A 26,405-nucleotide genomic window follows, 5' to 3' on the forward strand; every position below is an offset into this window, starting at 1 on the left:
GTTAACGTATCTTTAGCAAAAGGGAAATTCCCTGATTTATGCAACACCTCCAACAAAAGGGAAAAAGTTCCTTTGCATTGAGGATTTTTTTTTTCAGACATTTTATTCACTTTCACTATCATTCACTTTAGACTGAGTTTATTTAGTTGTACCAGAAAAAAAAAAATGTTTGTAGGGTTGCGTTTTTGTCATGTACTAGATATGACACAGCTGGGATTATTTTTTTCCCCATTTAGCAATTATAGTGCTCATATGGTTATTTTTTAAACCCAAGATCATATTTTGTTGTTGTTATAAAAGCTCATTCTCTCCTGGGACAATTTCTGACAGATTTCTACACGCAGTCCCTTCAGAGATGACATTTTATTTTCTTTGGCAAGCACTGCTGTTTGATGACAATTTTCATTATGAGACTGAAATTAGATAATGTTCTCTGCTACACTCTTTTTTCAACCACAAATAGAAAAAGAACTTATTACAATGTATGTTCTCATCTCAGGGCCAAGTAGTGATCTGGCATTTCTGTTTTCACTAAGACTAAACTATTATGAAGTACAAATCTGGTATTGATCTCTCAGATTTGACCCTTCTTCATCAGGGGATAATTCTCTTTTGCTTTTTCTTCTATTTTGTGTTTATTTTTCTGTGCAATTCCTGGAAACTTAACAGTCATTGACTTTTTTTTTCTTTGTTCTTTTTTTTTTTTTTAAATCCTAATATACTATGAATTAGAAATCTACCAGCTATCTCTTTCAGATGGGAAAGCTGAAATACAAAAGAAAATTAAAGTCTGTCCCAAGGTGACAAATACCTTTTGATGCTGAACAGGGATTTAAATAAACCATCTGAAATGCAAACCAGTGCCCTAGCTATAGAAAGAACCTTCTTGCAACAGTATTGTCCTTCTAGAACAGGGAAAATTGACACTGGGAATCTCAACTTCTTTCCTGATCATTATCCAACAATACCTGTATGCTACTTACACACTTCTGTTAATTGTTTCCCAAATTGTGTGAGAAGCATAAGAGCTGCTCATGTATTTCACAGTCACGGTGTAAGCTTCACCTTTACATTCTTTGAGATACATGAGTAACAGCAGGTTAGAGTTACTGTGTAATCTTGGCATTCCCTTCTAATTTCCTAATCTGTCCATCACTAGTTTTAGATTGAGTAATTTATTTATTTATATATATATATATTGCATTTGGGCCCATATTCATTGATATAATTTTCATTTTGAGGCAAATAACAGTCTAATATACAGTTATTTTTAAACTCAGAAAACATAATTTGTAAACTGGCAACAATTTTCCTATAATGTGATGAAAACAACGCAGAAAAAAAAATTCTCATATGTTTGTAGTTTAAAAAAAAAAAAAAAAGGATTTTGTGAAGAGGAAGAAAAAAACATAAATTCTTAGTAAAAGTAAAATGTTTAAGAGAAATGAGTCAAACTTGATTGGTTTATTTACTTTAGTTTGTGAATTTGAACTATAAAAAGTGTTTTAATTCCCAAATACATATTGAGAAAAAATGATGTTTGTTTCTAAATGTTCCATGAAGAATAACTGGCATTTTATTTGACTTTACTGATCAAGACTGAAACATCACTTCTAGAAGGGAAAGTGTGTACTAGGGAAGAGGAAAAAGAACTCTACATTTTTCTTTACTTCAGCTCTCGGAAATCTCTCTAAAGCAGGAAGCTCTTAACATCTTCACTTCTCTGATTTTTGGGTGGTTCTAGACACATTCTGTCATGCATCTTCTTTGTCCTTCCGTTCTGTATTGTATAGAATTAGCATCGGTATTGTATCATCATCTAACTATTAGACAGTTCATACCTATAAGAGCTCTGTCCCCTTCCATATTTTTTCTAGCCCTGTTTTATTCTCTCCTGGTTGGCCCACATATTGTGTCTCCAACACATTTTCTCTTGCAGTCAGATTTCTACGCTATTTATAGTAAATTTCATCTACTGAATTTACTTTATCTACTGCATTTACACAATATAAAAATTACTGGGGCTGTCAGTAACTAGAATAATACAGGGAAATTACAAGTACAGGTATGTGTAAGGACAAGTTTCCCCTATAATAGGCACTTTATAAAGGTTTCCATTATTCAGAATGGTGGAAATTAGATTATTTTCCTATATTATTTCTAATACTTTTGTTTTTCATACACCGAGCAGCACATCAAAGAGTTAGGAGTTAGAATTCTGTGTACATTTACTTATCTCAGACAGATTACAAAGGCAACCACCCTCACACTAAAGTGAATAAAAACAAAATTCAATATCTTAAAAGTCAGGGAAATTAGACAGAGTCTAGCTGAACACATGACAGCTTTTTAAACCTCATAAGCCATAAGGGACCATTCAAACCAGAGTACATCTGTCCTAACATAAACTCTTTGCGTGAACAAAGACAGAGTCCCGAAGCTGGAAAAGCCAGTGTTAGTGGGCATAATTTTGATTCAAGAAAGGTGAAGTTTATTTGCAGATTACAGAGGAATAACTGAATTAAGTTAGAATGAAGTTTAATTTCAACACTGTCTCTTCTTAGAAACAGGTCTTTAACAGATACTTGGAAAAGCAATATCCTAACACTTTGTATATTCAACAGATCCTCGAAATATGGTCTCAAACTCCAGCAATCCTGGGCTCACAAAATATTGTGGCATGTACAGTTTTTCACAGTCTAACACACTTCATGAAGAATCACCTCTTTTTGCTTATTTTGAGTTTGTCTCCTGACAATTTCCTTTGAATGAAATGCACCTTGTATTGTAAGAGACAGTGAACAATAGTTTCCAATTTATTTTATAAATATTATTTTCCATAAGGGCCTATAGTGTGAACTTACTCTTTCCTCTGGAACAAGAAGGTTGCTCTTGGAAATGCTGGATTATACAGAACAATGGTTCTGTAATAAGATTTCTACATTTCATGGGCTTCAAAAACAGCTTTGAATATTTCACTGAACTCTTACAAAACATTTCAACAGATGCCACTGATTCCCTTCCTTGCATTATTCATCAATTTCTAGATACTTTACAAGTCTCTGAACCAAAATACTACACTTTGAGCCACAGTATTAATATCAAGGAAGTCAATATTAACTTATAAATTATACATATTTATAAATATATATATATATATTATATAAATATATATATCTAGAATATGCATATATAAAATACATGTAAGTTATAAGTTAATATATAAAAATATAACTTGACTGTAAAGAAATGATTCAGTAGCTTGTGAACTGCTTTAATAGTTCTCCCAATGGAGAGAGGTATCTCAAACAGAAACTTACTGCAAAGAACAATCTTCCTATCTTTTCATAGGTAAATTTTGCAAATCTCCACTGAAAAACTATGGAAAAAATGTAGTGGCTCATCCTTCAGACATTTCCCCTAAAGGGATCATGTGAGTCTCAAGCACTGTAAAACATGAGACCTTCACTCACTTTTATGGAACTAAACCAAACAACACTAACTGAGCATACATTTCCCTAACTTACCAGAAGTCTTTGGTTTTGTATTTTTGTGTATAAGTCTAAAAGTGCTTTAAAACTCCAAAACAAGTAACTAAAATATGAGATTTGAAGGCCTAATCATTTTTAAGCATCAAACAAATTTGATGCATATTGATGTAATCACTTGTGGTATGGGATTCCAACCTAGAGAACCCTGTGTGTATTTGGAATTGACCAAATCATGAATTTGAAATCCTCTGACATAAACTCACATTTTAAGAACAAACACAACAAGTTCTTAGCAGTTTCATAAAGTACTGCATATGGGTGAGCTTGGGAGATGACTTTAATAAAATTTCACTGTGAACCACGTTTCATTTACCAGCACTGAATTTTCACTGAGATTTTCCCAGCTGAAAATCTGGGTCTTATGAGGTGGCTGAATTATGTTTATTTGGCTGTTGAGCCTGATGTGTAACAAAGCATGGCATCAACCAGATGTTGCTAGAAAATGCAAACTTGTATTAAAGAAAGCAGTCCCCATCCCTACTCATTTCAAATGAGCTCTGTGCTCCCCAGAGCCAGCATGTAAACGCTACCTGCAAACTCACTGAATTCACCATACTTTCACAGTAATCTCTATGTCATTCAGGACAGAAACAGTTAATATCTGACCTTGAAAGCAAGGTAACACATATGAAGTATTGAGAATCTGAATGACCCACCAATTCTGATAAAATACCACTTGAAGAGTCATTATGCTAATCAAGATTTACCATCACTTCTCTCACCTGCTCTCAAGAGATTCATTTTCAGAGCCAAAGCTTTCTGCCAAACATGAATTCCTTGCGGCCTCAGCTTCATTTTAATACCTACATAGCATGGCTGCAGATATGACTGAGCCATGGTGTCCATCATGTCTCATTATTTGGCATTAAAACTAATGGTGTTCTGGTTTTGTGGAAGTTTACAAGCAATTGTATAAGCGTGAAGTCTCCAGTGCACTCAATCCATATGATAAACATGGCAGAACACACAGTTTTACCAGCAGATACTTAAAGGAATCTGCATGGCCAGAAAGAACTAGTAGTATCACCAGTCTGTTCTCCAAAGTGATGCTGCAGAATCTTAGCTGTTAACTCAAGCAAGAGAGAGAATTATTCAAGCCAACAACTGATGGCTGAGCTAGACTGTATCTTTTGGAGACATGTCCAATCCCAATGTTTAAACCCGTCTTGAAAAACACTGAATCTTAATTCCAAGGTATGATGAATTTATCACTCTGTTGGTAAATTGTCGTAAAGGTTAATTCCTTTCTCTGCTCAAAAAAGTGATATCTGTAACAGGCAAGAGGCTATCCCGCACTTGCTTTCTGTTGTGCTGTAAATTTATTAGGTTGGTTCATAACTTTTTAGATAACTGAATTAAAGAAACGTATTTTGTGCTAAAAAAATATATATTGAATGAGAACAGAAAATGCATATTACAGCAGATTTCAGGGGTAAGTGTCAGAATTACCATACACACATACATAGTTTCATATTTGAAAATAAAGTACTTTTTATCATTTTTACTATAGTAGAATCTATGACTCCAAGTGAATTTAGTGTTGACAGGTGCTATGCATAATAAGAAACTGGAGACACATAGGAGCATGCAGTCAAAACAAATGACAGTCAGAAAAGGGAGAGAATCAGTTACAGAAAAGTGAAGGGAGTTGCTGAAAGCTACAGAGATCACTGGCAGACTTAGTTATAGCAAACAAGTTTCCTTATTCACAATCCATTGCACTCTCAACTTCTGAAGAAAAGAAAAAGTCAATTTTCATGCAAGTAGGAAAATGGGAATTATATATAGAAAAAAAAAAAAAACTTGCAGAGAAAGATGTGATCTACCCATAGCTATATAGCATCCAAGAACCCCAAAGCAGCAAATGAACAACTTCTCTAAGGGTACAGAGGGCTCATGTTTATGCAGATGGATAAGCAAGGACACTGATTTGCCTAAAGATGAGTGAGTCAGTGGTAGAGAGCAGTGATTACTGCTTTCCTTCTGTCTTTCCTTCTCTTTCACAGATCATGCCTATGGCTCAGATATGCATCTGCCTTTCTGGACAGACAAGCTGCAGCTAGGTTTTGTTATTTGTTTTTGTTTTTCACACATTTTTGTTTGTTTGGTTGGTTGTTTTTTTGGGGGGAGAGTGAGGGAGAAGGGGAAGGTTTCTTTCTTGTGTACCTTTAACATCTATATAACCTCATTCTATATAGCCTAGGTAGGAACCCTTCCCTGCCTTAAAGACATAAGTATGAAAAGTAACAGAGTTTCAGTGTAAACAAAATAGCTTTGGTGCCACTTCATCTATCTCACAAAAGTTACTGATCATCTTCACCTGGTCAAATATCTACCTCAGAACAGAGACGAGATGGAAAGGAAAAAAAAAAAAAATCAAAACAAAATGAAAAGACAACCACAAAATAAGCAACATCTTCCTCCTTCCCCCCCAAAAAACTAATGCTATAAACAAATTGAATGAAGGAATAGTTTTTAAAGGTTTTGTCCAATGTCAAGTAAAATTTCAGTATGCTGAGTGGGGAAGGGAGCTTCCTGTTTACATTTTAATGCAGTTTCACTAACATTTGTTTTTACTTTTTTTTTTTTTTCTAAATTAAGAACTTGAAACAAAGCCAAGATGGAGCCTTGAACAATGACCCACTATCAGAACCAGGACACCCCCTGTTCATTCGCTGATGTTCTCCTTGCAGGGAACATCTTTATTCCCTCCTTATACCCCAGTTTCCCTCTCCATAAAATGTAACAAATGATAATTAACAGTTCTGTGAACAAATGACCATTAAGAGGTGAGAAACTTCACCACGGCCCTAAGGATTTTTCCAATGGAAAATCACATGTAGTCATTCAGAAAACTAAAATTTGTGCCATTTCTTCCTGACACACTCAAGAAGGACAGAAAGGCTTATTTACCACGTATTGTCTGCTAACTCTGAGTAACTTAAAAACAGCATGATTTTCCTCAAATACAAAAATAAAAAATAATTTTTAAAAATCCCTCTTTTTCATAGATAAGTATTAAGAGGCAGAGAGGGTGGGAAGTGAGACCGAGGTGATTTTTCACTTCCTGGGGTATTTGTCCTCTTGAAGGTTTTGAATTAGGAAAGCATGTACAATTTTACCTTCACACACCCTTCCAACTGCACCTGATCCCACCTTCTTTACTGTAGGAAACTAAGAAAGATGGCATGGTTTGACAACAGAAGATATGTTGTCCCACAACAGAATCCTGACTTGCTGAACAGCAGTTTAGCTACACAGCCAAGCATCAGTCCCTAACACACGGATCTCCACTGTGTGACACACACAGTCAATAAAGGTAGACAGATGCAATTAGATTTCTGGGAAAGGCTAAAAGAAAACAAAAGAAGACGAAAAAAAAAAAAAGAAAAAGAGAGAAAAAAAAAGAAGAAGAACAGAAAGAAAAAAAAAAAAAGTAAACCTCTTCATTTACTCATCCTGTGTTGACAAAGCTCTTTTAGTCTGGGGTGCCCTGACTTCCAAGAGTTTGTTTAAAAAGAGAGAGGAGAAGCAACAAGAATAACTCCATTTATTTTATTATTATTATTATTTAGCCTTTGTTGCTATTTCTTGAGTATCTTTGCACATTTGTTCCTGAGCTAAGCAATTACGATTCTGTATTGCATCTATCTGAATTGTGTTTCCCAATTTCACCCATATTTCATCTCTCCAAATAGCTCTGTTATTCCTCTGTGTGTCTGACCCATCTAAATAGTAGAAGATGTGGAGACATGAAGAAGAGACTCTTACTTCCACCCTCTGATTTCACAGCAAACTACTTCTGAAGATTACATAGTAATACTTAAGTAATACTCCCACAAAATACATCCCCTCATCCTATAGGCAAGCTGATTAAACCCACGAGAGCTTGCACATACAAGACCTCCAACAAGACCTTACAAGCAGCGCTTTACAGTGCCTGAAGTTTCCTCCTGATTTGTAATTCCTCTTACACAGAAAACAGAGAAGCATGCAGTAGTTCTGCAATTACGGGGTAAGAATCAGCCATGTAACAACTGTACTTTCAGACAGAACAATGAATGCAATCATGAAGCAATTAGCACAGGTGGCTTTTTTTTTTTTTTTTTTTTTTTTTGCTTTTTTTTTTTTTTCCTCTCTTCAGGACCGGCAGGAAAAAATCATGACTGAATAAGGGACTGGCCTGTCAGCAATGGTAATTCAAGTCTGATGCCCAAGGCAGAGACAGAGAGGAAAGATGAGTACAAAAGCAACTAAGTCACTGAAGCTAAATGAGTAATTGCTCATCAGCTGAACCCCAGTAATTAACCACATTCATCTGCACACAACACCCAAGAAACTGGGCTGTAAAATAACTTCAGTTTACATAGATTTCCCTACCACTTAGTAAATCTCTATTCATCCAAACAAAAAAGATCTGTGGTGCTTATCATAGTGATAGACTCAGTGGGCTGTAAAAAGATTGAGGGTTGATGCTTTGTGACCCATTTCCTGCTCATTACAACTGAGCAATAAGAGGCACGCACTAACTGTTGAATTTGCTCTCACCACTACTGAACTATTTGAATCACTTCTTAGAGTCAAATAGTCCAGTCCCAATGTGATTCCTGTCTCTCCAGCTCTTTACTCTATTCACCACCTGATTTTCCTGGTCTCACCTGCTGCAATGACAAGATGTAAATGATGTAATAATGACTTGGCTTTCTGGAAGGATGTAAATGAGTTTTCTAATTGATTCTCACCTCCCTCCCAACTGCCAACAGCAGTATTATTAAATGAATTCAACAATCCTAACTGGTCAGAATATAACTTAAAGAATCAATGAAACCTCCATAGCCTCTTCAGTCCATGCATGGTATCTAGGTCAGTGATACGACAATGTAAATTCTTTACCATGCAGCTGTTTCCCTTGCTTCCAAGGGTGTTTCTTGATCAGTCAGCACACAGTGCCTGGAATCCAAGGCGTAATGTTTCTCTTTCCTTAAATACAGCCTTAGCAAGAGAATGTTATATAGCAAACTGCAATATCATTTGTTCCAAACTGCCCCACAGCTCCCATTGCAATTATCTAGATATCCACAGGACGACATAATTACTCTGAGAAAATTCTGCCTTTAGATATGCAAAAATGAAACCAGAGGGAGCCATTTACACTTAGCCACAGGCAGAATTTGACCCTTAGTTTGACTTACATTTAATTTAGTCCAAGCTGATTAATACTCCTTGCCTGTTGGTTATGCTCTATGGTTCTTGGCCAAAGATCGTTGAAGTCAGAAAATATCTCCATTAGGCTTCACAGTAGAAACCAGTCCTGTGACTCATATCTATATGGAGGACTTTTAGAATTCTATTTCAGAGCTAATTGGTACAGATATACAGTGCTACATGATTTTTTTCTTGCAGCTATAGTACTGAATTCCCAACAGCTATCCAATTTGCTAGTCAACGTCATAACACAAAGAAAATTTAACATACAGAATGCATCCTCTCACTGAAAACACCCTGTACACACACCTCCCACACCAACTCCATTAATTCAGGTTAACACACAAAAGGGTCCTTTATTCCTATATCCAGTGTGTTTGTTTTTCTTTTAAGAATTCTGTAAAAGAAGAGTGGGAGTTTCCTACGGAACGGTGACAATATACTTGCTGGTAGCCATCTACCATAAATTAAATGAGCATTAGCTGTATGGACTCTAATTCAGAATTATTTCCTGAACAGGTTGACTATCCCTACAGTATAAATTTATTTTCAACTATATCCTAATTCTATTTGACAAATTTACCATTAGAAGTGTCATTGACCTTCACACAATAAATCTCCTGTTACCAATACACATTAACTTTCATTCCAAAGGGTCCTAAAAGACAGCATATACAAGATTCTGTTCTCTTTCATATCATTCTAGGGAATTCAACTGCCACAAGGGAATGAAAACATTTTGACTTTCTCTAATTACATACCAGAAATCACACCCAGAAATCATTTTATCTGCACCTTCCACTGGAACAGATAATAACCACACTACATTCCACAAAATGCTGCAAGAGTAAGTGTAAGTGAAAAATATTGCATGTAATTGACTCTAGAGAAAGAATTAGGCAGGCATGATCCTAACATTCAGTTTTGGAAGGATATAAAGCTACAGGGCTGGAATTGTACTGGTTTTGAGCTTAAAGTGTAGGACTGAACATCTATTCCAAAAGTTCCTATAAAATCATTTTGTGACCTTAGCTAATTATTTAACTTCCTCATGCCTTTATTTTCTCAGGTATACAATAATAGTAACTACAAAACTAACTTAGGCAAAAGGAAAAATAAGTTTTTAATCTTTATATAATGAATAACTTGAAAGACATCATAGAATGCAAACTTTTATGCTGATACTTTAATATATTATCTGAACAATTTAACTGATATTTTGATTATTGATTAGATTCAGAATCTCATAGATTAATTATATGTAAAACAAAAAAGATACATCCAAATCACTTTGTATGATGGCTTGCAAACAATGCCAAGACATTTCACTGTGTTATGCCTGTTGGGAGCTTAGCTAATTGTTTTGGTCTGTCTTTTACTCAAAAACAACAAGAAGTCAACATCTGAAATCCACCATTTCTCAGAGCAGTTTGCTCCAATGGCCCTCAGCTTCACAGTTGAGTTTATCTGCAATTGACTCCTAGACATCCATTCTCATTACAAGTTTCTTTGCTAGATCAGAAAGTTTACTTGTACGTGTCATCTTCTCCATGAAGATATTTATGTACAATAATAGAGAATCATAGAATGGTTTGAATTGGAAGGGATATTCCCCAGGTTAAACAACCCTAACTCTCTCATAGTTTCCTTTCAATCTGTTTTTTGGTAAACTAAACAGATTGAGCTCTATAAAGTCCTTCAAAGGAAATGACTGACTTGTGCATATTGATACGTGTGATTTTCAGAAACTGTTAACAATGAGGTCTCTCACAGTCAAGTCCTATTCTGGTGTATCAAGTTTGGCATCAGTAAATTTCACAGCATTCAACTGATGGATTACCCATACTGAAGGAACTGGCCTTCAAAGGAAATTGATTCACTTCTACTTTGAAAATATGCCAATCAGATAGAAACAAACAATCTCTTATTCTGTTCTTGGATCTGGTACCAGAATGGCATGAGAGAAGTGTTAAATAAGAGGACAAATAACCAAATTACAAGTTGCTTTTCTTACCGTGAAGGATCTTAGATATATTCTCTTCCCATTGCCTGTCCCATGATATTGCCAAAAGGACTGGTGAACAAATACAGGCTGACAAGTCAGTCATAGAGAGCTAGGCCCCATGAACCCATTAGATGCCTATGTCCTTTACTTTGCCCTACAGATCAAGGATTACTCAATGTCTCCTGCTGGAAATACTATCTTAGTTACCCCAAAGACTGTTGTGAATGCTTTGCAGCAGTTAAGTAAGAAGATGGAGAAATGCCAGGTTGTTCCTAAGCAAATAAAGCAAAATGCTACCAACAATTCTTACCTTTTGATCTTGACTATATGCTAAGATCCAATCTTCCTGCTTCGGGTGGAAGAGCAGACTGTGGATGTAGAAGTTCAGGCGGTATTTTTGATAGGTGGCACCTTCATCAGAACTAATCAATAAACTGCTCTCAACCTCTGGGTCAGTCAGCAGCATAATCTATGGAAGGGAAAGATGGAAACACAGTGGTGAAGAGAAATCAAAAGACAGGAACTTCCGATAATCTTAATAAACAGTTTGTTTCAGTTTGCTTCAATCCAATATGAAAACTAAGCAAAGCCAACCCTTCAATAAGGAAAACAGTATATTTAAAATATATACATATGCACATAAGATACAATCAAATAGGTAAAATAACCATCACTAGGTTAAAACAGACCCAAATGAAGTCTATGCTGAAATTATCAGAAAAATCAAGCATGAGATTTGCAATTCAAGAGTGAAAATAAGTTATTAAGTAACCACAGTAGGCTGCTAGGATCTTTTTGAATCATCTATTGGAGAAGCAGATGAAAAATAAGGTGTTAATAAGAAAAAAAAAAAAGAAGAAAAAAAAAAAAAGAGGGGTGGGGAGGACAGAAACACACACAGAATGATCTCTAATGGTGAGGTTTGTTAGACTGTGGCAGAATTTTTAGAGAAAATGACAGTTTCATTGCCTGAAATGTTATAATCTGGCTGTCTGCAAGAAGCAATCTTGCTTTGGCAGAAGAACACATTTGATAACGTGCTGGGTTCTTTCCATCTCTAGTTTCTATGGTGCTGTGAATTACAGATTCACTAGTGTATCAAAAATAATCTCTGCAGAGAAAAGTTGTTTTCTCACTTTGTCCAAGAGTGTTAGGTCAGGGATGACAGAAGATCTATGGTTTTCAGTTATAGTAGCTACTTCTCCCCATTAACTATGGTATTAATTGGACTGCATTGCTGATGAATCAGAGAGAATAATGAGAAAGTTTTCTCATGTTTCTCTGCATGAGAGAGAATACACAGCTTTGAGCAGTACAAAGAAATAATTTCAGTATTTCAGCAAGCAACAAAGTAATACCCCTAAGGAGTGTGAATGAGGCACTGTGAATGACGAACATGAAAAGTTCTGAATATTTGCCTGAGCAGGTATTAAACATTGAATCATTAGAATCATTTTAATTTCATTTTATTTCATTTTTAAATACTGGTGTTGCTGTTGCAAACACTAATCTGTGGCAAACACTAATCTATCTTTAGACAAGCCCAAAATGAAAGGACCCCCACCTGGAATTTCTCAGAGCAAATTCCTATTTGGGTTTTGACATTGCACAAACACACATTTTATTTCTTTCTCCTTAATTAGGCAGGCAGTGTTAGGTATAACAATTAATTACCTATGAATTATAGGACACCGTAAGTCTTGGTATACACAGATTATAAAGAATTGTATGTGAAGATGTAAATACACACATGTCCTTCATTACTGGATAGCTACCAGATGCTTTTATCTATGTCTAGAAAATCCCTTGATAGTAGCATAACAATGTGGCCTGTGACTTGGAAGGTTAGGATATTACTTCAAACTCCCCAAAATGTAAGAACCTGAATGATCTTAGACCAGTTACATTGCCTAGCCACACTGTATCTTTAATTTAAAATAAATGTTCCCATGCCAACATAAAGGCACTATCACCTTCTGTATTTGTGGTCTACTTTTAAAATCTTATGATGAAAACACGCACTGTTAGAATTAAACATTCTTATTTTCGTTTAACACTTTAAAATATATCAAGCATATAATTGATGTGTTTCTACAGTGAAGATTGTGTGATAGAAACTATGCAGAAAGCTAATCAAAGCATCAATATATAGACCATCTATTTTCACTAAGTAACCTATCCAGCTTCTCAAGCCAAAAATTAATTGTCATTTTTATCAGCTAGTTCTTTTTTTCTTAACAGACAAATTTCTGGGACAATATTTCTATGGTTAATGTTTATCAATTGCATACTCTGATTCAGAAATTGTGATTTTTTTATTTGTATATCTCCCTTCATAAGTGGATTTTGTTTATGTTAGTATTTGGAAATATCACAGCACAGCATTAATTTGGACTATAGCAACTAGAGCAGAAATAAGCACAAATCAATGGCCTTGATCCCAGCTCTCTGAAGTTAATAAGAGACTTTTCATTGACTTTGGATTGTGTCTCTAAGGCAAGTTGTTAATCAAGATCCACTCTAGTCTCACATACCTCTTTCTACCTGCATAAGCAACTCATCTGACCTCATCACTGCCACATCCAAGAACATCAAAGCCTTAACACATTTTCTGTCATGCCATTCCTCTGAAGTGTGAAAGTCCTCTTATCTCCATTTTATAGAAGGGGAATTGAGGGACAAACTGCTGAGGCACTGAAACACCTAATTCCTCATTCGATCAATAAAAGTTAAGCACCCAAAAAGATTTGCCAGCACTGCTGACTTAGGCTTTAATCTGCTAACTACACCCTGGGATATTACTACCGTGTTCTCAGGTACCTGCAGTCTCCAGAAGTCTTGACCATTGCACTGCAATGACCAGCCTGTCTGTGCATATGAAGTGTTTCAAGACACATCTTTTTTATTACACATGCTGACAGCAACAGCATTGTACATGCAGCGGGACTGTGCAGAACTGCTGAAGATTTATGCAAGGGCATACAGAGAGTCAGAAAAGAGGGACTGAGTTGACAGATGACTCTCCAGCCACTAGTCTGATTGTTAACTATGAGACCAACTTTCAGTGCTGGGACTGCGTTCTCTGTTCCACTGTTGTACCAAGCATTGCCAATCACTTTGCAAAGATGTCCTAAAATGAAACAAGCTAGAAGTGACTAAGCAGTTATGACCCACATCACAGTCAGAGTCCCCTGTTACTTACAAGATAAGAAAAGCAAATTTAAATACCAGATATCTGCATATAAATAATCAGAGTTACAAGTCCAAAAGTTAGCATTTGTTGGATGAGAAGCAGAAATTTACATCTGAATTAAAAAACTGTCAGAATGCAGGGGAAACAACATGTATATGTATCTGTATGAACCTTTCAGATCAGAACAGTATTGTACTTCTGAAATTAATCCCTCAAATTTTCAGAGGAAATTTCTACAGAAAACCCATTTATACTATGTTCTAGCTCATTCCACAGAGTGATCTCAGGGCACCAGAACTGAATTCCCTTTCAATAAAACTAAACCAGAATATTTCAGGAGTGCACTTAATGTGCTCCAGCTACTACTAGACATTTAGCCCAGAGTATCCAGTTAGCACTAGTCTAAAGTATAAAATGCCCATATTGTGTCATCTCAGCATCGACTGCTTCATTCTACAAATCTACTTTCACTACGTGCTAAAGTAGATGCAACCACAGTAGTTTAGTTTTATTTTCTAGGTTGCCTGGAACATAAATGAGAAAAGAGAGAAAGTACAATTAATTTTAATGTTTGTGTTGCAGTGTAAGAATTACATAGTAAATACATTTTAGACTTTCCTTTCAAATAATGAAGCCAATTTCCACTTTGAAGTAGCCTATTACCCATTTACTTGATTCAGTTGCTTATACAGAAAATAAAAAGTGGACACAAACATGCTGCATAGGAAAGCATGAAAAATAAAAACAAAAGTGGCACAAAGAATCTAACTTTAGAAGTCAAATATCTAATTAAGTTTGTAATATCTAAGAATATCTCAAAAAGGAGATTAGAAGGAAACTACCTTTAAACTTCCCACTTCACTGCAGAAAACATACTGGATTACCTAAAATGCAAACTCCTCAAAGCAGGAACTATCTTGTTGCTCTGATTCTGCAACATATCACTGCTTTCTCAGGTAATACCGGTTTCTGGAGAAATGTATTCTGGACATCATGGAGGTTTTTGCACAATAAAATCACATTAAATCTATCCAGGTACCTAGAGAGCATCACAGAATGAGTAGGGAAAGACAACCTGGCTGATGAAGTCATAGGATTTTTGAAGTTTGAGACTTGCAAAAGTCTCTTAAAGATCTGAAACTGTTATAGGATAAAAAGACCATTCCATAATTGTTAGAAGATTAGAAATAAAGGTTACGGAAAATATTTCCATTTCTACAGTTGAGAGAAGCATTCGTATGGAATTTTCCTTATGTTTTGTGCTGTTGAATGCATCTGTTAATGATTTGGATAGAAGGAAGGAGAAAGGGGTGATCCAGTTTGCTGATAGCAGTAAGGTACTCATAATAAAAATAAATAAATAAATAAATAATATATTATTATACTATATAGTATAATATATAATATATAATATTATATATTTATATATAATATTATATATTATAATATATAATGTTTATATAATTATATATACTATATATTACATGTAACATTATTATATGTGATATACTAAAAATAATAATAAAAAGCCATCTACAGAGAGCTGTAAAAGGATTTCACTATGTTCAGTACCTGAGCATGACAGGTGAAATTCAGTGATGATATATAGGAGGGGAAAAAAATGGAGAAAGACAATCCCAAAGTAACAGAGAGAAAAATAATCTCTACATAACTGTTTTCTTTCAGGAGAGATTTGTTGGGGTTTCAGTGTAGAGAACTGTGAAAACGCAAGCTCCTTCCTCAGATTCTGTCAAAAACACTCAGATACAGTAGTAGAAATTATCAGAAAGCAATTAAACAGCATGATAATAATCCTCTTAGGTCACTGCAAAGTTTTCCCACATCTTAAACACTGGCTGCTGTTCTCAACCTCCATCTTAAAATAAAAGGCTATAGTAGAAGACACAGCAAAGTAAGAAGGGTGTTCAAAGAAAGAAATGAAACATTTTTCATACAAGCACCAAATAAACACACTTCCAACCTTCCAAAGAAGATAAATGAGAGGCAATTTGACCAAGGTCTAGAAAACTATGAATGGCCTGGAAATACTTAGAGAACAATTATTCACTCTGTCATAACACAAAACTCATAAGCATCAAATGAAACTTTACAACAGAGATACAAAACACAGGCAGTTCCAGGATTCTTATTTGGTTAAAACATGGAAGTCATTAACAGATATGTTCTTGGAGAAAATATCCATCAATTCAAAAAACAAACAAACAAACACACAAACGAAAACAATGACAATATTGGCTCAGGAATCTGAGCTACAGATTGTTGGATGCTGGAAAAATATATAGTAAAATATTATATACTTGCCTTGATCTGACACTTCCCTCTCAACAGAGAGTAAAGTGTAACTGGTAAAGATTAATCCTGATTTATCATGGCTGTTCTCATAGACAACATTGGAGAGAGAATAAAAATTATAAATGATAATAAAATTGTCAGAGCTGGTGGGCTGATCTATGCATGCAACTTGTATGCAAAGAATTGGGCCCATACTTTTTATTTTGACAGCTTTTAAACTGATTCTACCATTATAAAATAAAGTGATTAATTCAGGAGTAACAAGTAATATTTATTTTCCTCTTACTTTTAGGAATATCCCATACTAAAGGGAGACCAACCTTACAGTGCCTCTGTTTTGGTTTATTGTCTTATGCTGAACTAAATGAAGAGTGAAGTCAGTCAAGACTTCACTTCTCCCCAACAGAAGTAATTGTTCTCTGTTCAGATCAGTGCTCAGCAATGATCAGAATCTGCTTACTCACACCAGGCACAGCAAGCACACACTGCATTTCCTGATACTTCAGATGGATTAGTTTTTTTCTCTGTAAAATAAGTCAATAAAGTCAACACGGGCTTTTGCAACCAAATGCAGGCACCCATTAATCATCCACCCCCTGAAAAGGGAGAAAATTTATTTGCTTTTCCTAGAGGTGACAAATGAACATAAAACATAATTTATGGATCTTAAACACCCCACAATTTTCACCCTTTTTTGGTGCTAACTCTGATAATGACAGACTGCACTTGAAAACTATGTATATTTCTGCTGTCCTTACAAAGGAACCCAGGAATGTTTTGCAAGAGGTCCTGTTATGCTTTTAGAGATGGAACTGTGATCTGTGTACAACTGCCCTGAAAGCCAGATTCAGCAGCTTAGTAAAAACAAGTCCAGAACTCCTCTCAACCTTTACCTATTTTATTACCTCATATTTCTCTTGGATCAAGTTTTTTTCCTAATGTTTTATAGGAAAGAGCATCATGTCAGTCAAACAGAACAGTACAGAAAAATCCAACTATATTCCAGGGATTCGAGGTGGTCTTTCACTCAGTTCTGATATATGAAAAGATACAGGTTAAATCTACTAAAAGATCCTTCACAGTCTTCACCTCTTACATACTTCATGCACAGACCTAACAGTTGTACCCACGTGGAACAAGTAACATTTCTCACAGGAAAACAGAGGAGTGAATCAGCAAAGAGAAACAGAACTGTGCAATTTCAACAAATCAGGACATTCCCTACTTGAATGCTTTAAATATTTGCATTTTTTTTTCCAGCTCCTCTACATGCCAGTTACATAATCTTAGAAGTTTTTTTTGTTTGTTGGTTTAAAAAACATGGCACTTGATTGCAAAAGCATCAGTGCAATGGAGTCCCAGCACAATGAAATGTAATTTCTGCCACTTTTCATCTTTACTTCTGAATTTGGGTTCTCATTTACAAGGCATGAAGATTGTGTAAATAGAGAACCTGATTCTCCAGATTCACCAATTTGCACGTGAATTTCAAAGCAATGCACCCTGCTTTTAAATAATCGAACTAGTTCATTGTTTAAACTTTTTCACGGCCTAGAATAAAAAGTGAATTAAACAGGCCAAAGAAATGAACTACTTTGGTCATGACATTCTGAAATAAATGCAACACCACTGTAATGCAAATTAGACCAATTCCTTTTACAGGACTGAGTTGCTAGAAGCAGTAAGTAGTTGCAAGAGCAAATAAATTAGGGACAAAATTACGAAAAAGAAGTAATTCAAGCATTCATTTGGATATTAACAGAGAAAGAGTAGACTGAAGCCTCTGCAAAATTTAGTAAGATTTATTCATAGATTAACATCAACTGCTGTAGAACTGTACTCATTAGTAATGCCACCAAAATTTGGCCCAAGTCTTTGTTTTAAATAAATTTGCTAACAGCTAAATGAAAACATGAAATGAGCTAGAGCTGACAGTTTTGAAGCTGTCTCTAATGCCAAAAAAAAGACAAGGTTAGTTGCTGAGCAATTTCATTAAGACACCATTAAAATTATACACCTATAATTCAATCAGGGTACTGTGAAGTGCTTTATTGCCAGAAATTCTTGTTAACTCAGAAAGTGCAGCAATTCTGCAGGGAAATAAAAGACTTAAGTGAAAGAATTATACTTTTCAACTCTTTGAAGAAAAAAAAATGTTTTTGAATGATGAACTGGTTTGGAGTAGTCTCAGAATAAGTTTAAATGACCACATTAATACAAATAAAAGGTTTGTGGATGAGTTATTTTGCTCTATAACTCAGTGACTTAAGAATACAGATGTTCTTATTCATAAAAAGACGTAATTCAACTTCATACTATCAGTCTGCCCTTCACTGAGATGGAGGCTAACATACTCCAAGTCTCCTCGAAATAAAACTATGCTCATGATCACTAGATAGTGTAATTTAGCTTCAACCTCAATCAAGATCAGAACAGTGAAAATGCTGACATTGTTTCCCCCAAGAACACACGGGAAGTCCATAACTGGTCAGATATTACCATCTTCCTCAAATCTTGGCTTTTTATAGGCAAGAGATATGATGTGGTGAAAGGTTCAGATGGTGAATTCTTCTTGTTTGCACACATGAAAGATTTAATGCTCATTGAATGATAATACATCTCTTGTCAGCAGAATACTAGATGGCAAAGGGCTATCACTTAAGAGAGGAAAAATTATCACCTGCCAATATTTTTGAAAGCTGGGATTGTACAGAGTTCCTAGTAGAAGAACTGCTGAGAATTGTATTTGGCATCTTGATGAATGTGGCTTGAAATAAAAAGCTGGCTAGTGACTGAAAAAATGAATCTATTTACCTGTTCTGTATTAGTGAAGGAGTCCACTACAGGCCAAAAGTGACAGCAAAGCAAAGCAGCCAATAAAATTTCTATTTTTTTATTAGGTGTGGGAATCCTCAGGGGTTGTTTTATGAGACAGCAAGAGTGAACGCAAGTGTCAACAACAACATCCAAAAAATAAAAGAAACACTTTGTAACTCCCCCTTATCGAAGCTGCAGACGGTAACAGAAATAGTCACATCCAAAAATTTTTGTTTTCCTCTTCAGTTTTACAGTGTAATACCATTATTTAGCGAAAGTCCAAAATATTCTCTAAAGGAAAAAGACACATTTTGTAAGAAAATTTTCCCTTTGGGAATATGTCTGTCTCCTTGTTCTGCACATAGTCTGAAAACAGGTTGTATATACATGTTGTTGTATATGTACAGGTTGTACATATACATGTGGTTGAATATGTTGTTGTATGTGTGGAAGTCACAAAAAATTTATTTAAAAATAAATTTGTTAGTAGCTAGAATAGCTATTTAATAGCTATTCTGCCCTAAGTGTTCTGTTTAGAAGTTTTAGAATAAATTTAAGAAAAAAAAAGTGAGATATTTTTACTTATTTTCTAGCAGCAGATTCTTCTAAGTGGCTAAGCAAAGAACATTGAAATGCTACCAATCCATACCACACACATTACCCAGAAAAGAAAAAAAGAAAAAAAAAAAAAAACTTAAAAATACATATATTTCACCTGTTTCAAATGAATATCCATTTATGCAATGAATGGAAACCTCCACCAGCTGTCCTTGAAAATATACATTTTAAATTACACTTTTAGAGACTAGAGCCTCTATGTTACCCTATTCGCTGAGAAAGACCCTTGCAGATCACTGGTGGCTACCTTGGCTGAACAAAATGTCTTCCTTTTGTTATGGAATTTAAGAAAACTATGGCCACAGAGTTTTATATCATAAGCTAAATCTCTGCTGTTTATATCTTAGTCCATATTTGCTTGAGCACAATATTTTCAGTCCTACCCAGATTTGTTTAAATGGACATGTTTTAATACTTTTAAAAAGCACTCTATTAAAAACTGTGTGTTAAAAAAAATCATTTTCTTCTAAGTCAATAAAAGATCATTGCAGCCCACTGTTTCCCATTTTCATATTGACTGAAATAACTAACAGTTTCTAATAAAAGTCATAATTCTCTCAATACCTAAATATTTTAAGTGAAACAAAAACTTTTTTTTTTCCACATTTAGAAACGCTTCTCAAATTACATCTATTGTTGTGGTTTTTCAATGATAATCATAATATTAATAGCTAGTTAACATTTCAATGTTTCTTTTTCAAACATGGTATACAATATTAGATTTTCATTAATACATGACTGTGGTATGAATGATAGTGAATAAATACTAATGTCCTCTATCTTAGAAATAAATAAAAAAGCAAACCAAAATCAGTATTACTGTACTAATTGTACTTATGAACTATTGCTGTTATTGTTGCTCAATTTTCTGTACTGTGACTAATCCCAGTTTTTTAATCCCACTTTCTCCATATGTCATCTGAATTTTAATGTAAAAAAAAAAAAAAAAAAAAAAAAAACGAGTTATAGTTGGGTTGGTGTAGTATAGACTCGTGAAAAGCAAACATGAGGCTGCAACATCAGTGGAGATATGACTAAGTTCCTCCCCATTTCATCCTACCTGATAACAGAGGAGATGAAAATTCAGAGGTGTGGGTGAGAAGACTTTGTCCAAGAGAGAACACTGTACAATGACAACCAATCCTTGCTTTGAATTTCAGTTCAGAAAACATCTGAAGCACCAACTGGAATTAGGTTGATCCTGTTTCTATCAAAATCCAAAAGAGGGCAGTGCACCCCCACACAGCCTGGTTCATTATTCACAGCTCATCAGCTTGGGGACATTCATCAAGTGAACGGATTGCTTCCCACAGCCTTTTCTGTCTGTGGTCAAGTTTTGGCAGAAGCCCCATTCTCAAAAGTACCTCACCTTGGACAAGACCTGAAAAGATTCAACTACTCCTTTTTACATTAAAGTTGAAGATGCTATATTTTTGGTGTGTGCTGCTGAGTCACTGCTTGTGAGCTGACTGTGAACAGAGGAAAACCACAACTTTCACATTCCCAAGAGTGCAATCCCAAAAACTAGAGTAAATTCTTAAAATATATAGCCTTTGCCAGTACCTTTTAAATAAAAGAGCAAAAAAAGATTATATGAGAGGATTCCCTGAAGATTATCATCACTTCTTAAATCTTAGCTTTTTTAAATGCAGCTTCCTCTTCTATTACTCAAGAATTAAATGAACATAAAGATTCTACATTTTGTCCTCTTGTTTTAAGAGAACTAGTGTCTTAATCAGGACTGTGAAAAGGAAGGAAACCCATTTGCATCACCCTTACTCATACAAAAAATGGAAATACAATACTAAAAACAATAAAGAAAATATTTAATTAGTTTATCTTAATACATTATTTCAGAGCTACTTTTATTCTGTGTAGAATTATAAAGTGATTCATAATTTATGTGATTTAATTTAGTTAGGTAAAGACCTGTGGAGGTGATTTACTCCAAACTCCTGCTCCATACCGAGCCAGCTTCAAAGGTACAGATAGAGGCTCAGAGTTTTGTCAAGTTTTAAATGACTTAAAGGATGTAGTTTCCATAAACTCTTCAGGCACACCCAATTTGAAACTGTTTAGTTTCCATTTAGTGTTAACCTTATTTTAAATATCAGTCAGTTTTAGAACAAATGGGAATATCTTCCATTTTATATTCTTTTTAACTTAAAGGTCCATCTTAGCTTAGTAAACGCTTTCCTCAGGCGATTTATTTGTGCTTTGCAAACAAATCAAATAGAACCTTTGTGAAAAGTTAGCCACTTCATTCACAGTCTGACCTGAATATTCATTTTTTATAAAAGCAAAACCAGTTTTCTTGACATCTGTCTTTTCCTAAGTATTGGTCTCTTTTTCTGGTCATACATAAAGAAAAGGTTTAATTTTAAACAGCCCTTCATATTTAGACTTGTTCTCATGTTATGATAACGAAGAGATCAAACCCTCAAAACTGCACCTATTTTATTAATGAGTTACATAGTCTAGACTTAAGAGACAAAAATGTCATCTTACTCTTTTGTCACTGATTCATGCACATATTCACAAAAGATAAATCTCTACTTACTTCCCATCAGAGACAAAACTTTGAGAGAAATTGTACTCGTGCTTCTTTGTCGTAATGGTTAACTTGATTTTACTCTGAGATTGCTTTTTACAAATAGTTTCAGTGCTGTATTACATTTTATTGCTTTATATGAAGACGCTAAATTAGAGTTCCAATACATGGTGTGCTATCTGGTTTAAAGTAAGAAAATCTCTTGGGCTACCTTTTACATTAAAATATACACCACCATCTTTACTATGCCCCTATCACTTTCAATAGTTGCGTTTCTGATGTGGTGGTGGTACTCTTACTAGATTACATTCTTCTAGGGAATGAGGTAAACCTTTAGTGTTACACTGTCATGATTTTGAGACATGAGAGAACACAATTACCTTGACCACATGTTTAGACCTTCTGTCCAATGTCCACACAGGGAAGACTTCAGTCACATCCCTTGGGAATTTTCTGTTCTAAAATCTGAGGGGTCCAATAGATTTTATAGTACAGACTACGAGTTTTGTGCTTTTTTTTTTTCCTTTTCAAATTTTATTCTCCTTTCAGGCTCTGACAAACATTTCTAAATGCTCTTTGTATTTATGCTTCATCTATATCAGTCAGTTGCAATGTTGATTTGATTTGTACATCCTAACTTGAATGTGTGTAGCCCTGTCCACATAATGTGAGGTCCTTGAAGTAAGCTTGCTTTTCTTTAAATGCCTCTCACAAACTCTTTAGATGGAATTTCTGGATCTCAAGTGACCATGGTACGCACACTGAAAACCAAAAACAAAAATAAGAATTTTATTTTTTCAACAGTTAGGAGAGCTGAGCCATGTTTGAAACTCTGTCCTCCAAGAGACCTTTGATGAAAGCCCTTTTTCTTATCCATAGGGATGATTTCTGTAGGAAATGGGAAGTCATAGCAGAGTATCTTTAGATGAAGTGGAGTAAAGATGGCAGGCTCTCAATCTTAACTAAGAAATTTCAGAACACACACGTTGGTGAGCTGAGGTTTGTCCTTTCAGCTGTGTTTTAGAAGAAATCAAACTGATGGATGCGGACTTCAAAAACATAAAGATCTGCCCTTGCTTGTCAAAGCTGTATGAGTGAACATAGTACTGCTTAAAGGCAAGTGAGGCTTACAGAGGGCTCAAGTAGTGTGGTAGTACTGTGCAAGTCCAAAAGACTGAGGTTAATTTCACCCCCTCTGGTCCTGCAGCAGTGCTGAAAATAGAATTCACCAGGCTCAGTTCGTAATCACACAGTGTAAACATTAGCTCCAGGAGCAATCAGTTCAGACGAAAGGAACATGGAAAGATTAAGCTTCTCGTTATTTTCAAATCTCCCTCAAATCAAATTCTAGATTCTTGTCTCTTCATTCCACAGCCCATTTAGGTCTAATTTAGTAGCCTGACTTGAAATTAAATCTCGTCGTTCATGTTTCATTATTATTATGCACTGCTTTCTCTTCTTTTACATATGCTTAACATAAAAAAGCTTCATCACTGAAAACAGTTTGAAAATCTATTCCTTAAAACTTAAATGAAATACAGTAGAAAATTCTATTCTAAAATAAAATCTGACTCATATTCAACAATTGTATTTGATAAGTGTATTTTGAGAAGAAAGAAAGACAACAACATATCAGGAAAGTGAAGCTAGTATAGGCACTTTATTTTGGAAAGTGCAATCTAGTTTCAATTATTAATCGTTTGTTCCTTTGCAACAGATGTTCTGTATTGTAGTGAAGAGCAAAAAAATCGTTTTTGTATACTGAGACAGTCTTACAGCACCTTCCTTAGAGAAGAAAAGAAACCTCAGCTTTGTAGAGATTTGGAATGAGTTGTGTTCATTCATATTGCCAGTACTTTGTTCTGCTGCTCAGTAAGGCATTTCTTTCATTAAAGAATCTCATGAGATTAATTAGCTAATCTTCACACCAACTTTGTGGTAGAGAAAGAAAATGTATATATCAAGAGGGAAAATGACTTGGACAAACTCTTCTATTTAATCAGTGTCATAGCATGAAAGAAGCCACTTGCACTGTAAGTGTATAACAAACAATAGCATCTTCCAGCCCCAAATACTGGACCCTAAGTGTTGTTAATCATACTGAAAGCAAGCAATGACTCTTGGCCTAAAAGTATGGTAACCTAAGCAGATGTTACCACAGGGGACAGGGAAAGGAGTGACACTGATTTTTCCCTGAAGTGTTCGTGATAAACAAACTCATTATCCAAGCGATCTTCTTTCATATTTTTTTTGTGATAACCCTTATGATGCACTTGAAATTCAAGTGTTTTGAAAACTTCCCCCTGAAAGGCATTGAAAACAGCCTAAAAAAGCATGGGTGACTGGTCACCCTGGGCAGTAAAGCTTATATACACAGGTTCACTGAATATACATAGTGAGGTGTACCCCATTATCGGGGTATAAACAAGGATAGCCTTGAGCAGAAAAAATCTCTAATAGTGTAAAATCTCATAGTGAATATGGATGGTCAGACAGCCGCACAGGGGGTTTCAACTTCCATCTACAGGGAATTAGGGTTTTACATGGCCTGAGATATTCATCATTTCAGGAGTTACTGGTCTGTTTACTTTTATTAGGCCTCATAAACACTTACATCTTTGCATGAATCTTTTATCAAGCATACAGGAAGACAAGTACAAAGCGAATAAAGCTGGCTCAAGTGAATAAAGGAAGCCTCACGATATTAATCTTGTATGTACCTGTATGTACCTCTTTTCCTCCTCCCCCCCCCCCCCCCCCCCCCACACACACACACACACAGTTTTATACCACCCTTCACTAAGGTTTTCATCTTGGGGCAGGTGATTTCAGGTGGCTCACTGTCTTCAGTTAGTCTCTATACTCAGTCTCTGTCCCAAGACTATATATGCTCCATAACAAATACTGCATTAAGGGTAATTATATCACTATAAGAAAGAGTTACCACTCACACAAGTATTATATTAGACAGCAAGAAGTAGGAAAAAGGAGGTGCAATCAGAGGAACAGTAACACTAGACTGACTATTGGAATGAGGATAAAGGGACTGATTGGTAAGGAAAGTGTACACTTTTTAGCCCCAGAAGCAGAAGAATAAATTCTCTCTCTCATCATTCCATAAATGATAACCATTGAGAGAAGTAGGTGAGGCAACAGGACCATGGCCTCACCTCAAACTTTTTGGCACAGACAGACCTCTTGCATCCCCAGTGTCATGTCAGTGCATGCAATAATAACTAGAGATCTGTTTCAACTCTACCTGGCCTTCACTCTGCCTCTATTAAATTCAATTCCATTATGTGGAATACATTTCCTTGTGTCAGGGATATTTGAGAAAAGCAAGAGAAGAGATGGGAACAGTGATGAGCTGCAGCCATGAATTTTAAAAAATGTTAACACAGTAAACAATTTTAAATTGCAATGTTGATCATCTGCTGATGGTCTCTGTTATAGCCCAGTTATGCCAAGCTTGGACAGATGGTCAATTCACTAAACACTTTGTTTAATAGCCAACTGTTTCAAGCCATGCCATTTGCCTCTGGCCAGTCCTGGCACCTGTGCAGCACTGTGGTATTTAATAATTCAGAGGCTCTTGCTCTTGTCTGTGCTGTCTAGCATACCCAAAGTGAAGAAATCATTGGGAGGAGACATCACAGAACAGTCTGCACCTCAGACTTTGGACAGAGGTGCCATGCTGGTCCTAAATACCCTGTACCTGGTCATCTCCATTTCTCTGTGCAAGGTCCTTACAATACTTTTACCTCATTTCAGTTTAAATCCACTAGCTAAAATTGTTCAATAAACCTGGCTGATTTTATCCAAAGCAACTTAACTTCTCAGGTGGGGGCTGGAGCCTCAGCAAGAAGAGTGCTAATGAACCACTGGATCCCAGAAATACCTTTTAAAAGTAATTTGAAATAGAGTTGGGGGGAGGGAGACACATTAAGAAATAAAAACAACAACATCAGAAACACAAACTACAACAAACCAAGAAACATCTTTGAAGAGTACCTATTTGTGAATAAATGTGGAAAAAAAAAAAAAGATACAAAACAAAATCAAAACCACACTGGTGGCGTTACACCTGTCTGAGGCAAATACAACATCCTTTAGTCTTTTGCTTTGCTGTTCTGAAAGTAAGGGTGAAATAAC

The 26,405-nt window shown here is 35.4% G+C and overlaps 1 protein-coding gene across 5 annotated transcripts in view; it reads right to left on the reverse strand.

Moving 5' to 3' along the window:
- SORCS1 (sortilin related VPS10 domain containing receptor 1) overlaps positions 1–26,405 on the reverse strand; it is a 288,583-nt gene that overhangs the window by 101,093 nt on the left and 161,085 nt on the right. For all 5 annotated transcript variants that reach the window (XM_068688480.1, XM_068688479.1, XM_068688478.1 and 2 more), the window contains exon 4: positions 11,072–11,230. In XM_068688480.1, the coding sequence (XP_068544581.1) occupies positions 11,072–11,230 (159 nt within the window). The remainder of the gene's footprint in view (positions 1–11,071; positions 11,231–26,405) is intronic.

Source organism: Anas acuta, chromosome 7, assembly GCF_963932015.1.
Source record: "Anas acuta chromosome 7, bAnaAcu1.1, whole genome shotgun sequence".
Taxonomy (NCBI): Eukaryota; Metazoa; Chordata; class Aves; order Anseriformes; family Anatidae; genus Anas; species Anas acuta.